Consider the following 16,115-nt stretch of genomic DNA (forward strand, 5'->3'; position numbering starts at 1 on the left):
CAAATTTGCCCTGACCCTGCCAACTTTGTACCAGTATACATTCCTATCAACAGTTTCAGAGGGCCTTACTCCTCAATTTTTTTGTCAGTTTCATAGCTTGTGTTCCTTTAGTATCAGTAAGTTGCATCATACTCTTTATAAATGATAAGTTTATTGGGTATTGATATTTTCAGTTTTTATTTTGCTTTAATTTTATGTTGTGCTTAATTATATAGAAATTTTTACCAAAATTAGAAATGGTTCATATCACATGTATTAATCTTCTATTTCGTGGCTTTTGGAATTTGTCTCATGCTTAGAAGTCTCCCCTACGTCCGCATTAGAAAAATACTGCATTGTATAATAGTACTTTTCAGGTGTTTTTCTGTTTGTTTTACATTTAAATCTTCAGTCTACCTGGTATTTATTTTTGTGAATGCTGTGAATTAGAGATCTTACTTAATTTTCAAATGGTAACCAATTTCTGAACAGTGTTTTTGAAATAAGCCCTCCCATCTCCTTTGATTTGAAATTGCACATCTATCACACATTGAATTCACAAATGATCTAGGGTCATTTTTTTGGTCTCTGTTGTATATCCTTGATATAATTTATCTGTTTCTGTGTAAGTATCATACTGTTATAATTTGCTGGCATCATAATACATTTTAAATCTTATTGGGCATGTTTTCCCTTCTTGTTTTTCTTGTTGTTCTCCAAAACTTTATTGAGTGTTTTTCTCTCATTTTCAGCAGTGATCAGGCAGTGAAATTATCATTGAAATTTTCTGTTACAGTTGTCACTGATTCCTCACTGAGGAGGAATCTAGAGAAAAAGTTTCACTGGCAACTTAGACATCTAATAGTCCTACTAGACTGAGCTCTGTAAGGACAGGAACTATGCCTTTTTGTCTCTCTAGTGCCATGTATATCATAAGCACATAATAAATAAATATTAGAATGAATTTATTTTAATTTACACTGTTACCCTAGAAGATGATTCTAGGTGGCTGTCAACCAAAGGGAGAAACTGTTGGATTGTTTGTTGTATTAGTGCTGAATACCCACTTCATTACCCCTGAAAATAGTATAAATATGATCTTCTACTAGAGATCTTATAGTATGACTATATATTTTGAAAGAACTTTCATTTGTTTACCTCAATGTGCATCATGTTAAGTTACATTTGGAGTTAGGTATGGGACAAATTAATATTATGGGCCTTGTAAAGATGTGGTATGTGATGGCCTTTTGACATTAGTGGCAAAATTGATATCAACCTTACATTCTGATTGTCAGCGTTATCTATGGAGACTATGCTGTTTTTACCCTAGATAATAGTATCTAGCAGTGTAATTACAATTTGCACTTTTTTGCTTTTTCTTCCCCTGTACTACCTGATTGATTGACGCACACTGAAGGAATTGGCAAATTGTCAACTGCTGATGGTAAAGCTTTTGCAGATCCTGAGGTACTCCGGAGACTGACATCCTCAGTAAGTTGTGCATTAGACGAAGCTGCTGCTGCACTGACACGGATGAGAGCAGAAAACAGCCACAATGCAGGACAAGTAGACACGTATGTGTATAGTGACTTTTTCTGGGTATCAAACATTTTCTTCAGTAGAATTGGGGAATTAGCAACTTTTGTTTAATTCTGTCTTTTGGAGGGGATTATAACTTTAGCTAAACATATATTAGAATGGATATTGTATTTTAAATGGATATATAAATGTATATATGTTACACAGACATTAAAATAGATACTATATTTTTATTCTTGCTTCTTTGAGCATTCTCATGGCATGCACTATACTAGACTCTGTAAGAAATCCAGAGTGAGTAAGATCTTATTTCTCTTTTTAAGGAAGTTACTTGTTCTAAAGATTATAGTAGTAAACTCTAAGCTGACTACTTGAGTAAATAATAAATGAAATGGGTTGCTAATTTAGTAATCCAGGTGTTTGCTACTCGGATACGGTCCCTAACTAGCAGCATCAGCATCACCTTAGAGCTTGTTAGAAATGCAGAATCCCAGACCTCATCTCAGAACTACTGAATCAGATTCTGCATTTTAACAAGAAACATGGGTGATTTCTATGCACATTAAAGTTTGAGATTTATTGATTTTGTTAAAAATTGTGCAGTAAAATATTTACATAGACTACACCTTCTGTTACCAAATAAAATTTTAAGCCATGGAATTATATCCCAAATACCTTTGGAAATCATTGCATTGGTAGAGTTTAAAAACTTGTGCATCTAATACTTTTTAAAACTTTATTTAAAAATTAATATGACAATATGTTAGAACATTTTGAAAAATAAAAGTGACAGCTGTTTTCATATTCAATTCATTGCCTTTCTGGCTTGGTGCGAACATGAATAATTAGTATTACAAACACACAAAATGTTCATACCATTTTTTTTCTTACTGTATCAACATTTTTCTGTGTATGACTCTTTGTATTTAATATAATTTATTATCACAGGATTCTGAGTCTTTCTTTGTTGGCTAATTGTTGATGGTTTTGTTTTCAGTCGTAGTCTGGCAGAAGCTTGTTCAGATGGGGATGTGAATGCTGTTCGTAAATTGCTAGATGAAGGCAGAAGTGTAAATGAACATACAGAAGAAGGAGAAAGTCTGCTGTGTTTGGCCTGTTCAGCAGGGTATTATGAATTAGCACAAGTAAGCAGAAATTATCTTGAGTGATTGAAATTGTGGAAGGATTTTGATGTTTTATTTTTATTACTAATCAAAGAAATGATCATTAGAGGCCAAATTCCTTCCTTTTGGGCAATAGGTGAAATAGAAACTGATACATAATTAATTTTGTTGCCTACATGTAACTGGGCATGGTGCATTTTTCTGCCATTTACTCAAAACTGTTCTAATGAATAAGAAACACATAAAAGTAATAGTAATATTTCAACTTGTCTTTAGAAATAATATGCAGCTATAATGGAAAGTAGTGGTTTATTGTCATTTTATCCAGATTACCTCAATTCTTTTAATTTTTCCTGTTCTGTTTTACCAATATTGGGAAATAATCATCTGTTTACCAGTTAGTTTCTGTCTTGGGAGTATAGTTTTGCTGTTCTCTTCCTGGATAATCCCAAGCATAACACAAATTCTTTGACAAGAGTTGTTAACATTTTATGTTGCATTTATTTCTCTAGAAATACTATCAGTCGTAAGAACTGACAGTTTCTATCTTTGTGCAATGTGTTTTAAAGGTCTTGCTTGCTATGCATGCTAATGTTGAAGATCGAGGGAATAAAGGAGACATAACTCCCCTAATGGCAGCATCCAGTGGAGGTTATTTAGATATTGTGAAATTATTACTTCTTCATGATGCAGATGTCAACTCCCAGTCAGCAACAGGTAAGTAGAAAATTGTGTGTTAGGGGCACCTGGGTGGCTCAGTCGTTAAGCGTCTGCCTTGGCTCAGGGCGTGATCCCAGGGGCCTGGGATTGAGCCCTGCATCAGGCTCCTCCACTGGGAGCCTGCTTCTTCCTCTCCCACTCCCCCTGCTTGTTCCCTCTCTTGCTGGCTGTCTCTCTCTGTCAACTAAATAAATAAAATCTTAAAAAAAAAAAAAAGACAGAAAGAAAATTGTGTGTTAATTTGAGGAAAATAAATTGATATAATCAATTATAACCTAAGAGATAAAAATGTGATTTTTTACAACTGGAAAATCAGTTGTAAACCTACAGAAAAATCTTAGCCTTTGTTTAGAAACTCTGAGTAAAATATAAATTAATTTGGTATCTTCAAAAGACTGAGATTCTATTTGGCTAAGATTGACGGTTTTTCTGCTAGAGACAGTTTCTTTTTGCCAAAATGATATGTAATATATAAAGAGGCAAAATTATAAACTGCATATCCTACAGTTCTTTATCTCATTTAAATCCAACTGCCTTAACTTTAGATTATAGATTAACCTGCAAGTATTTACCCTGTGGTGTTTTTCATGTCAGGTGTACTGAATGCACTTGCTACTGAGATATATTCTTGTGGTAGAAAGAAAGCTATTCTAGTAAGAGTTATTCTTTTAGTTGTTTATACTTCCCAGACACATAGGAGGACCCTTGGTCATGTCTCTTGAATTATAGGTACAGTTTTAGTAGTAAGATTACTTGGATTTAGTGAGGCAACAACATGATTTTTAAAAATTTACATAATGAAAGCGTACCATTGTTCCATACCATTAAGTGAATATTAAATATAAATGAGCAAGACTTCCTAGAAGGGATTGTAGACTATTTTGCTGACCACTTTGTCTTAGTTGTAATGATAGTAACATGCATATGTGTAAAATGTTCAAACTGTTGAATTCTGAACACATTAGATTCTGGAATGTTACTTTTTTTGCTGAATCTTTAAAATAATCATCTTCAGTGCCATACTGAAATAGTTTAACCATCTCCCTTACCTCCTCTAATAAATAAAAATCCTCAAAACAAAATCAGGAAAGAAATAAATGACAAACCAAGGGATAGTGACCTTTTAAAGAAATTTTTCTTTTGAAGGAGTTATGGTGAGGGGGATTTGTATCTTCCTACTTTATTAGCTTGTCAAATAAGATGAAGTGTCATCTTGAAAAATCCCGTTCAGTATATTTTTATTTAAAATATTCTAATGTATTGGGGCGCCTGGGTGGCACAGTGGTTAAGCGTCTGCCTTCGGTTCAGGGCATGATCCCAGCATTATGGGATCGAGCCCCACATCAGGCTCTTCCACTGGGAGCCTGCTTCTTCCTCTCCCACTCCCCCTGCTTGTGTTCCCTCTCTTGCTGGCTGTCTCTATCTCTGTCAAATAAATAAATAAAATCTTTAAAAAAAAATTCTAATGTATCATTCAAAACTATTCCTTTTTTGTCATTACTGTACAGCCTAGAAATCCTCAACATTTTCTTTCTATGTGTATTCATTTCTTAATTTTCTTTTACCTTTCCTTTATCTGTGCAGATTTATTCATAAGACTATTCATTGTTTTAGGTACATTTTCCTTCTGACTCATACCTTTAATCTAGTAGGAAAATAAGTAAATTGGCTTGTTTATAACATATCTTTTGTTTATTTTTTTAGAAGATTTTATTTATTTATTTATTTGAGACAAAGAGAGGGAGAGAATGGGGGGGGTTGGGCAGAGGGAGAGAGAGAGAAGCAGATTCCCCCTGAGCAGGAAGCCCAGCGTGGGGCTCCATCCCAGGACCTGGAGATCATCACCTAAGCCAAAGGCAGACAGCTGAGCCACCCAGGCACCCCTATAATAAATCTTTTAATTAGTAAGAAAATTAAGATGATGCTTCTAACCAGTAGAACAAAAGAACATGAGATGATGGTTCTAGTGGTTTATGTAAGGGAATTGAAGAGGTAGAACTAGAGCATAGCATAGTTATAATTGTATCCATTTTATCATAATTCAGTATATCTTTTTGTTCTTTGTTAGGAAATACTGCACTAACTTATGCGTGTGCTGGAGGATTTGTTGACATTGTAAAAGTGCTACTTAATGAAGGTGCAAATATAGAAGATCATAATGAAAATGGACATACCCCCTTAATGGAAGCTGCCAGTGCAGGTCATGTGGAAGTTGCAAGAGTTCTTCTGGATCATGGGGCAGGCATCAACACTCATTCTAATGAATTCAAAGAAAGTGCTCTTACCCTTGCATGCTACAAAGGTACTCTCTCTATATATGAATATTTATAATTTTTTTCATAGCAGCTTTGAATATTTAAATATTTGAGTGTTGAGTATCTGAATTAATTTTATATTACTTATGTTTTCCCTGTGCTGTCAAATTATGTAACTTGTAAGAGATTATATATAAAGTCCATTTTAGCCTGTACTTCGTGAAGTATGATTTCACAGTGTATGTTTCTTTATTATTTTAATTTAGATTTATTCAGGTAGCTATGAAGTCAACGAAAACTCGTAGCACAGATTTAGAGGGTTTCCGTTATTTAATAACTTTTGTTTTATATGATTTTTCCAATCTTTATTTCAAAAATAATGCACAAATAATAGTAATAATCACAGTTGATACAGAAAACCTCAAAAACACAGAAAAGTATAAGGAAAAGAAATTTTACAATGACATGTATTGTTACCACCTAAAGATTTAAGCATGTAAGCAATATTTTAATATATTTATTTCCAGGGTTTTTTAAGCATATATATAAACATGTGTGTGTGTATATATATATATTTAAACTAAACAAGCATACTTAACTGTTTTATAGTCTGCTTATTTTATTTAGCAATATTTCATGAATATTTCCCATCTCAATAAGTATTTTTGTAACACAACTTTTGATGGCCACGTAGTATTTCACTATTTCAGCTAGGAGTGGGTATGGCTGCATGTGTCATGAAACCTAAATTAATAATGATTTAAACAAAAGAGAAGCCTTTTTTTTTTTTTCTTTTTTTACATAAATCAAGTCCAAGGGTATAGGCTGTCTAGAGCTAGTATAGCTGTTCCGCTGCTATCAAGATCTCAGAATTCTGTTTTTCTGTTCTACTTCCTACTCTACTTTCTATCCTCAAAGTTAACCTGTAATCCAAGATGGTAGCTAGAGCCCCAGCAATCTATATTGTAGGAAGGATGAATAGGAAAAGGGCGAAATGGGGAGTGCCTTTCAAATCAGTAAGCTACCTTTAAGGAATCTTCTTAGAAGTTATGCCTTATAGCTCCCACTTACATATCATTGGCTACACATAGCTAGGGAAGCTGGGAAGTGTAGTCTTTTAAAGGTCAGGCATGTTGCCACTCAGATAAAAATCAGATTTCTGTTATTAAGGAAGACTGAAAGAGTGGGTATTGAGTAGAGAACTAGTAGTCTCTGCAAATACATCAAATGGATGCACCATAATTGTCTATTGTTGGACACTTGAATTGTTCCCAGTTTTCACTATTATTAAAAACACTGTAATAACATCCTTGTGCAGACATCTTTGCCTAATCTCTGATTATTTCCTTAGGATAAATTCCTGGAAGTGGAATTGCTGGGTCAAAGGGTATGGACATTTTTAAGGCTTTTGATACAAATTGCCAAATTGCCTTCTAGAAAGGTTGAACCAATTTACACTCCCACCAGCAGTGTTTGAGAGTGCCCTTTATCCCACCCTACACCCTCACCAACACTGGGTATTATCATTCTTTTTAATATTTGCCATTTTGATAGTAAAAAATGGTGTCTCATTTTAATTTGCATTTATTTAATAGGAAGGTTTAATATTTTTTTCAGTTTAATATTCATTTACATTTCTTTTTAAATAACCATTTCATGTCCTTCATCCATTTTTCTACTGGAGTGTTTGTCTTTTTCTTACTATTAAGGCTTTTTATATATTAAATGTATCCAGAGGGTTGAAATTATTTTGAATGGAGTTTTCTGTGCCTGTTCATTGCCACAGTGAGTTTATGGTCATTATTTTAATGCTGTTTTTATGAGAAATATGATCCAAACGTATTTTTCCTGACATTCTATTTGATTTCAGTGTTTTGATTTGATAGTTTGATAAATAGTTGATATAGATTAAATCAAAGAATAAGTATTATTGCTTTACTTAACTTGAGTTATGTGCTTTCTACTAACTCAGTCTTTATAACCTAGATACCTTGATGAGAGCGTGCCTATTATTTTGGATTGGCTTTGTAAAACTGTCACTCCTTTATCGAATGAAAAATAAGTTCTCATAAATTTTTGTATAGATACCTGAAAGAAAATGATTCCCCATTTTAATACTTATGTATTAAATTAATACTCAATTCTTTAGAAATACAGTTTGAAAAAATTTATGTTCTTTTTTTTTTTTTTAAGGCCATTTGGATATGGTTCGCTTTCTGCTTGACGCTGGTGCAGATCAAGAGCACAAAACAGATGAGATGCACACTGCCTTAATGGAGGCTTGCATGGTAATTTTAAATTGCACTTAGTTGAGATGGCATTGAAAAGCAGTGTTTTGTTTAACCTTCGTTTTTGTTTTTAAAGATTTTATTTATTTATTTGTCAAAGGTTGGGGGAGGCAGAAAGAGGACAAGCAGGAAGAGGGGCAGTTAGAGGGAGAAGCAGACTTCCCACTGAGCAGGGAGCCCAATGCAGAACTCAATCCCAGGACCCTGGGATCATGACCTGAGCCGAAGGCAGATGCTTAACCGACTGAGCCACCCAGGTGTCCCTGTTTTGTTTTTTTGAAAGAAAACTTTTTATTGCTTTTATGTACAGAAAATTCAACGGCATGCATGTAGCCCAGTTTGGTGGCCAGTTCTTTAGCCTTTGTTTTTTCCATCTTGGCAATGTGAATCACTGAGTTTGGACACAGGACCTTGCCTCCCCACTGACAGCGGATGTCATATCTGTCATTATAATTGGTCCTGATAGCTTCTGCCAGCTTAGCCAGAGCTCCTCTGTCTTCTGAGTTAACCTGTGTGAAGGCGACAGTGGTGCAGGTCTTCCTGTGGACCAGATGCCCTAGCTTGGCCTTCCTCTTGATAATGAAGTAGGAAACCCCCATCTTATCACACAGGGCAGGCAGGAAGATAAGCAACTCAGTGGGATCCACGTCATGTGCAGTCACTACCAGCAAGCCTTCTTATTTTCTCCTAAGGTGGTGATATTATTAAGCCCAGCTTGAAGGATAGGTGGACTCTTTGTGGGGATATTCCCTTTGCCAACAGCTTTCTTCTCAGCCCATGTCAACAATCTCTCCTTCTTCTCTTGCATTATCTCTGGTGTATATTTGTGGGCCAGCTTAAGCAGTTGAGTAGCTATTTGGTGGTCTAAGGCCTGGGCGAACTGGTTAATTGTGGGAGGCACTTTTAGGGTTTATAGAAAATAGCCTTTTGCTGCTACAGGCAGATATAGTGGCACCATTTGACAAAGCGGATGCGTTCCCTTTTGGGCTGGTTGTCCTGTCTAATGCCAAAATTCTTGGGCCTTTTCTTAAACAGGATTGACTACCTTCTTGGCATTTTGCTTCTTCATGATAGCAGGGGCTGGGGCCACTTTCTTCCCCTTGGCTTTCTTTCCTTTCAGCATCTTGGATGGCTGGAGGAGGCTTGTTTAATTTTTTTTTAATTATTTTTTTGAAAGATTTTACTTATTTATTAGAGAGAGGGAGAGAGCATGAGCAGGGGAAGGGGCAGAGGGAGAGGGAGAAGCAGATTCCCTGCTAGGCAGAGAGCCTGCCTCAGAGCTGGATCCCAGGACCCTGAGATCATGACCTGAACCAAAGGCAGGCAGACAGTTAACCGACTGAGCCAACCAGGCACCCGGCTTGTTTAATTTTTGATAGTAAATCTGTCATTTTAAGAAACAGTACAAAAGGCAGGCTTGGCTCTGTCATTTCCAACCACACTGATAGACTTTTATTTTCTTCCCATTTTTTTTAATCGTGATAAAAGACACATAACAAAATTTGCCATCTTACACATTTCTCATGTATAGTTCAGTGTATTAAATACATTCATAATGTTATATAGCCGTCATCACCATCCAGCTCCATAACTCTTTTCATCTTGTAAAACTGAAGCCCTGTACCCATTGAATAACAACTTCCCATTCCGTGTTCTCTCCAGCCCCTGGCAATCACCATTCTAATTACTATCTATGATTTTGACTACTCTATCTCATTTAAGAGTAATCATACAAAATTAATTAATTAAAAGAAGAGGATTCATTTAGGATTTGTCTTTTTATGACTGCCTTATTTCACTTAGCATAGTGTTCTTAGGGTTCATCCATGTTGTAGCATATGTCAGAATTTCCTTAACTTTTTTAAGGCTGTGTAATATTTCATTGTATGTATATAACACATTTTGTTTATTCAGTCATCCTTTGGTGGACACTTGGGTTGCTTCCATGCATTAGCTATTGTGACTAGTGCTGCTGTGAACACAGGTGTACAGATACCTGTTCAAGTTCCCGCTTTCAGTTTTTTCAGGTGTATACCCAGAAGTGGTACTGCTTGATCATATGGTATTTCTATTTTTAATTTTTTAAGGAATTGCTACTGTACTGTTTTTCGACAGTAGTTTTTCCGTTTTTCCATTTCCACAATGTACAAGAGTTCCAGTTTCTCTATGTTCTCACCAGTACTAGGTAGTAGCCATCCTAATGGTTGTGAGGTGGGACCTCGTTGTAGTTTTGATGTGCATTTCCCTAATGATTAGTGATGTTGAGCATCTATTCATGTGCTTATTGGCCATTTGTAAATCTTCTTTGTTGAAATGTCTATTTAGATTCTTTGCCTTTTCTTGAATCAGGTTGGTGGTTTTTTGTTTTTGAGTTTTAGGAGTTCTTTATATATTTTGAATATTAATCTCTTACAGCCATCATAAATATACCCAAATATTTTCTCCCATTCCATGGGTTGCCTTTTTACTCTGTTGATAGTATCCTTTTATATATAAAATTTTTGATTTCATGAAATCCAGTTTGTTTATTTTTTCTTTTGTTGCCTGTGCCTTTGGTATCATATCCAAGAGATCATTGCTAAATCCAATGCATGAAACTTTTGTCCTGTGTTTTCTTATAAGTTTTATTGTTTTAGGTTTTTGATCCCTTTTGAGTTAATTTTTGTATATGGTCTTAGGTAAGGGTCCAACTTCATTCTTTGGCATGTGGATATACAGTTTTCCCAGCATCATTTGTTAAAAAGACTGTTGTTTCCTAATTGAATGGTCTTGACATCCTTGTCAAAAGTCATTGGCCATATATGCAAGGGTTTGTTTCTGGGATCTGTCTTCTATTCCTTTTGTCTATGTCTGTCTTTATACCAGTACTAAATATTATGATTACTGTAGCTTTGTATATGTTTTGAAATCAGGAAGCATGAGTCTTCCTGCTTTATTCTCCTTTTTCAAGATGGTTTTTGGGGTCCCTTTAGATTCCATATGAATTTTAGGATGGGCCTTTATAGTTCTGCAAAAAACATCATTGGGCTTTTTTATAGGAATTACATGAATCTGTAGATTGCTGTAAGTAATATTGACATCTTAACATTATTAAGACTTCCAATCCATGAAAACAAAATGTGTTTCCACTTATTTACATCTTCTTTAATTTCTTCTAGCAATCTTTTGTAGTTTTCATTGTATAAGTATTTTACTTCCTTGATTAATTCCGAAATATTTTATTCTTTTTGATGCTGTTGTAAATGGAATTGTTTTTCTAATATACTTTTCAGATTGTTCATTGTTATGTATTGAAATGCAGCTGATTTCTGTGTTAACTTTGTACCCTGCTACTTTGCTGAATTCATTTATAAGCTCTAACAATTTTTTGTGTGTGTAGTCTTTAGGTTGCCTACATATCATCTGTGAACAGAGATAATTTTACTTCTTCCTTTCCTGTTGGATGCCTTTCCCCCCGCCTTTTCTTGCCTAATTGCTCTGGCCAGAACTTCCAGTACTATCTGATAGAAGCGGTGAAAGTGGACATCCTTGCCTCGTTCCTGAACTTAGAAGAAACGCGTTCAGTCTTTCACCATTGAATAGATGTTTGCTGTGGGTTTTTCATTTTTGACTTTTATTATGTTGTGGTAGTTTCCTTCTAGTCTTAATTTGTTGAGTGTTTTTATCATGAAAAGATTTTGAATTTTGTCAGATGCTTCTTTGTGTCAATGGAGAAGATACTGTGATTTTTCCCCTTATTCTGTTAATGTGATGTATTACATTGTTTTATGTTCTTATGTTGAACCATCCTTGAATTCCAGGAATAAATCGTCCTTGATCATGGTGTATAAACCTTTTAATATGCTGCTGAATTCACTTTGCTAGTATTTTGTTGAAGATTTTAGTATTCAGTATTCATAAAGGACATTGGTCTGTACTTTTTCTGTAGTGTCTGTGGCTGACTTTGGTATCAGGGTAATGCTAGTCTCATAGAGTAAGTTAAGAAGTGTTCCCTCATCTTCAATTTTTTAAGAAGCTGGGAAGGACTGGTGTTAATTCTCTTTTAAATGTTTGGCAGAATTCACCAGAGAAACCATCAGGTCCTTGAGTTTTCTTTGTTGGGAGATTGGTATTTGTTTGTTTGTTTGTTTTAAGTACTGATTCAGTCCCTTTACTACTTAAAGTTCTATTCAGATTTTCTATTTCTTTGTGATTTAATTTTGATTGATTTTGTGTTTATAGGAATTTGTCCATTTCATCTAGGTTATTCAATTTGTTGGCATATAGTTGTCCATTGTGCTGTCTTATAATCCTTTTTATTTCTGTAGAATTGGTAGTACTGTCCCCACTTTCATTTCTGATTTTCCTAATTTATTTCTTTTTCTTTGTCCATGTAGCTAAAGGTTTCTCAATTTTGTTTATCTTTTCAAAGAACCAGCTTTTGATTTCATTGATTTTTCTCTCTTTATTGCATTCGTCTTAGTTCTGACCTTTATTTGCTTCTGCCAGTTTTGAGTTTAGTCTTTTTTCAGTTCTTTTAATTGGTGTCTAGTTTGTGTAATTTTTAAAAATTTTTATTAAGTTTTTTATTTTATTTCAGTATAGTTAACATACAGTTTTATATTAGTTTTGGTTGTACAATATTCTGATTCAACAATTCTGTACATTCCTAGTGCTCATCATGATAAGTGTACTTTTTAATACCCATCGTATATTTTGCCCATTCCCCTACCCACCTTCCCTCTGGTAACCATCAGTTTGTTTTCTGTAGTTAGAGAGTCTGTTTCTTGGTTTGTTTCTCTCTCTTTTTTCCCTTAGTTCATTTGTTTTGTTTCTTAAATTCTGCATATGAGTGTAATCATATGGTATTTGTCTTTTTCTGACTTATTTTACTTAGCATTATACTCTAGCTCCATCCCTGTTGCAAATGCCAAGATTTCATTCTTTTTTAATGGCTGAATAATATTCCATCGTATACACACACCACATCTTCTTGATCCATTCATCTATCAGTGGACACTTGGTCCACTTTCGTAATTTGGCTATTGTAAATAATGGTGCAGTAAAAATAGGGGTGCATATATCCTTTCGAATTGGTGTTTTTGTATTCTTTGGGTAAACACCCAGTAGAGCAATTACTGGATTGTATGGTAGTTCTATTTTTAATTTTTTGAGGAACCTCCATACTGTTTTCCACAGTGGCTGCACCAGTTTGCATTCCCACCAATAGTGCACAAGGGTTCCTTTTTCTCTACATCTTTGCCAACACTTGCCATTTCTTATGTTGTTGATTTTAGCCATTCTGACTGGTATGAGATGATATTTCATTGTAGTTTTGATTTGCATTTCCCTCATGGTGAATAATGTTGAGCATGTTTCATGTGTCTGTTGGCCATTGGTATGTTTTCTTTGGAGAAATGTCTATTCATGTCTTCTGCCCATTTTAAATTGTATTATTTGGTTTTTGGGTCTTGAGTTGTGTAAGTTCTTAATGTGTTTTGATACTAACACTTTATCAGGTATGTCACTTGCAGGTATCTTCTCCTGTTCAATAGGTTGTCTTTTAGTTTTGATGATTGTTTTTTTCACTGTGTAGAAGCCTTTAATGTTTAGGTAGTTGCAATAGTTTATTTTTGCCTTTATTTCCCTCCCTCAAGAGACATCTAGAAAAATGTTGCTATGGCCAATGTCAGAGAAATTACAGCCTGTGGTCCCTTCTAGAATTTTTATGGTTTCCAGTTTCACATTTAGGTCTTTTATCCGTTGAGTTTACTTGTTTATTTTTTTAAAAGATTTTGTTTATTTTTTTATTTGAGAGAGTACGTGCACGTCATGTACACGAGCATTCACGCGAGCAGAGGGAGGGGCAGAGGGAGAGGGAGAAGCAGAGTCCCCACTGAGCAGGGAACCCATCATGGAGCTTGATCCTAGGACTCTGGGATCATGACCTGAGCAAAGGCAAACGCTTAACTGAGTGGCCCACCCAGGCACCCCCAATGAGTTTATTTTTATGTATGGTGTAAGAAACTGGGCCTGTTTCATTCTTTTGCATATAGCTGTCCAGTTTTCCTAACACCATTTGTTGAAGAAACTTTTTCACATTGCATATTCTTCTTGCCTCTTTTGTTGAAGATTAATCGACTGTATAATTGTGGGTTTGTTTCTGGCCTTTCTATCCTATTCCATTGATTTTTGTATTTCTTTTTGTGCCAGTACCATACTGTTTTGATTCCTGTAGCTTTGTAATATAACTTGAGCTTTAGAATAGTGATATCTCCAGCTTTGTTTTCCTTTTTCAAGATTGTTTTGGCTATTCAGGGTCTTTTGTTGTTCCATGCAAATTTTAGGATTATTTATTTAAGTGCTGTAAAAAATGCTGTTGGCATTTTGATAGGGATTGCATTAAATCTGTAGATTGCTTTGGGTAGCATGGACAGTTGAAACCCTTGAGCATGGAATGTCTTTCCATTTCTTTGTGTTATCTTCGGTTTCTTTAATCAGCGTTTTATTTTTTGGAGTACAGACCTTTTACCTACTTGGTTAAGTTTGCTCCTAGGCTTTTTATTATTTTTGGTGCAATTGTAAATAGGATTGCTTTTTTTTTTTTAAGATGTATTTGAGGGGCGCCTGGGTAGCGCAGTCATTGAGCGTCTGCCTTTGGCTCAGGGCGTGAACCCAGCGTTCTGGGATCGAGACCCACATCAGGCTCCTCCACTGGGAGCCTGCTTCTTCCTCTCCCACTCCCCCTGCTTGTGTTCCCTCTCTCGCTGGCTGTCTCTCTCTGTCAAATAAATAAATAAAATCTTTAAAAAAAAAGAAAAAGATTTATTTGAGAGAGAGAGCGTGAAAGAGAGATATCATGAGCAGGGGTGAGGGGTAGTGGGAGAAGCAGACTCCCCACTGCACGGGGAGCCTGATGCGGGACTCCATCCCAGAACCTGGGATCATGACCTGAGCCAAAGGCAGACACTTAACCGACTGAGCCACCTAGGCACCCTAGGACTGCTTTCTTAATTTCTCTTTCTTTTGCTTCATTGTTTGTGTATAAAAATGCAGTGGACTTCTGTACGTTGATTTTGTATCCTAGGACCTTACTGAATTCATTTATCAGTTCTAGTAGTTTTTTGGTTGAGTCGTTAGGGTTTTGTATATGTAGTATCATGTCATCTGCAAATAGTGAAAATTTTACTTCTTCCTTACCAATTTGGATGCTTTTAATCCTTTCTCTTGTCTGATTACTGTGGCTAGGACTTCCAGTACTGTGTTGAATAAAAGCGGTGAGAGTGGACGTCCTTGTCTTATTTCTGATGTTAGGGGAAAGCTTTCAGTTTTTCACCATTGGATATGATAATTCTACTCTCTTCTTTAGAATTTCCTTCCTTCTCTTTTATGTGTGTTTTTTCTTCTTTTTCTAAGCTTTTGAAATCTGAGCTTAGAGAATTGATTTTTCTCTCTTCTAATTGTATGCACTTACTGCTATCAGTTTCCCTCTCAGTACTACTTTAGCTATGTCATACAAATTTTGTTATGTTGGGGGCACCTGGGCGGCTCAGTTGGGTAAGCATCTGCCTTAAAAATTTTGTATATGGGGGCGCCTGGGTGGCACAGCGGCTAAGCGTCTGCCTTCGGCTCAGGGCGTGATCCCGGCGTTGTGGGATCGAGCCCCACATCAGGCTCCTCTGCTGTGAGCCTGCTTCTTCCTCTCCCACTCCCCCTGCTTGTGTTCCCTCTCTCGCTAGCTGTCTCTATCTCTGTCAAATAAATAAATAAAATCTTAAAAAAAAATTTTTTTGGTATATGTTATATTTCATTTTCATTCAGTTCCATGTATTTTTTTTTTAATTTCACTTTAGACTTCCTCTTTGACCATAGGTTATTTTGATGTGTGTTTAGTTTCCAAACATTTGAAGATTTTCCTGTGCTTTTTCTGTTAATGATATCTAGTTTGGTTCCATTGTGGTCAGAGAATACATTCTATATGATTTCAGTTCTTTAAAATTTTTGAAGTTTGTTTTATAATCAAGATGTGGACATATAGTCCCTTTGCATTTGTGGAGAATGTATAATCTGCTGGTTGTGGTAGAGTGTTCTGTAAATGTCAATTAAATCCTGTTGATTGACTGTAGAATTCTTCTACATTCTTTCTGATTTTCTGTCTAGTTTTCCTAACAATTATTGAGAGAGTTGTGTTAAAATCTTCAGCTGTACTTGTGGATTTGTGTACTTCT

The 16,115-nt window shown here is 35.5% G+C and overlaps 1 protein-coding gene and 1 pseudogene across 4 annotated transcripts in view; one reads left to right on the forward strand and one right to left on the reverse strand.

Annotated features, from left to right (window-relative positions):
- The window catches only part of LOC100472320 (ankyrin repeat and KH domain-containing protein 1), a 120,740-nt gene that overhangs the window by 29,093 nt on the left and 75,532 nt on the right, over window positions 1-16,115 (forward strand). For all 4 annotated transcript variants that reach the window (XM_034656122.1, XM_034656123.1, XM_019795673.2 and 1 more), the window contains exons 3-7: window positions 1,400-1,556; window positions 2,519-2,666; window positions 3,215-3,362; window positions 5,434-5,667; window positions 7,814-7,908. In XM_034656122.1, coding sequence (XP_034512013.1) covers window positions 1,400-1,556; window positions 2,519-2,666; window positions 3,215-3,362; window positions 5,434-5,667; window positions 7,814-7,908 — 782 coding nt within the window. The remainder of the gene's footprint in view (window positions 1-1,399; window positions 1,557-2,518; window positions 2,667-3,214; window positions 3,363-5,433; window positions 5,668-7,813; window positions 7,909-16,115) is intronic.
- On the reverse strand, window positions 7,926-9,037 carry LOC105236051 (annotated as a pseudogene).

This window comes from Ailuropoda melanoleuca, chromosome 3 (genome assembly GCF_002007445.2).
Source record: "Ailuropoda melanoleuca isolate Jingjing chromosome 3, ASM200744v2, whole genome shotgun sequence".
Classification (NCBI taxonomy): Eukaryota; Metazoa; Chordata; class Mammalia; order Carnivora; family Ursidae; genus Ailuropoda; species Ailuropoda melanoleuca.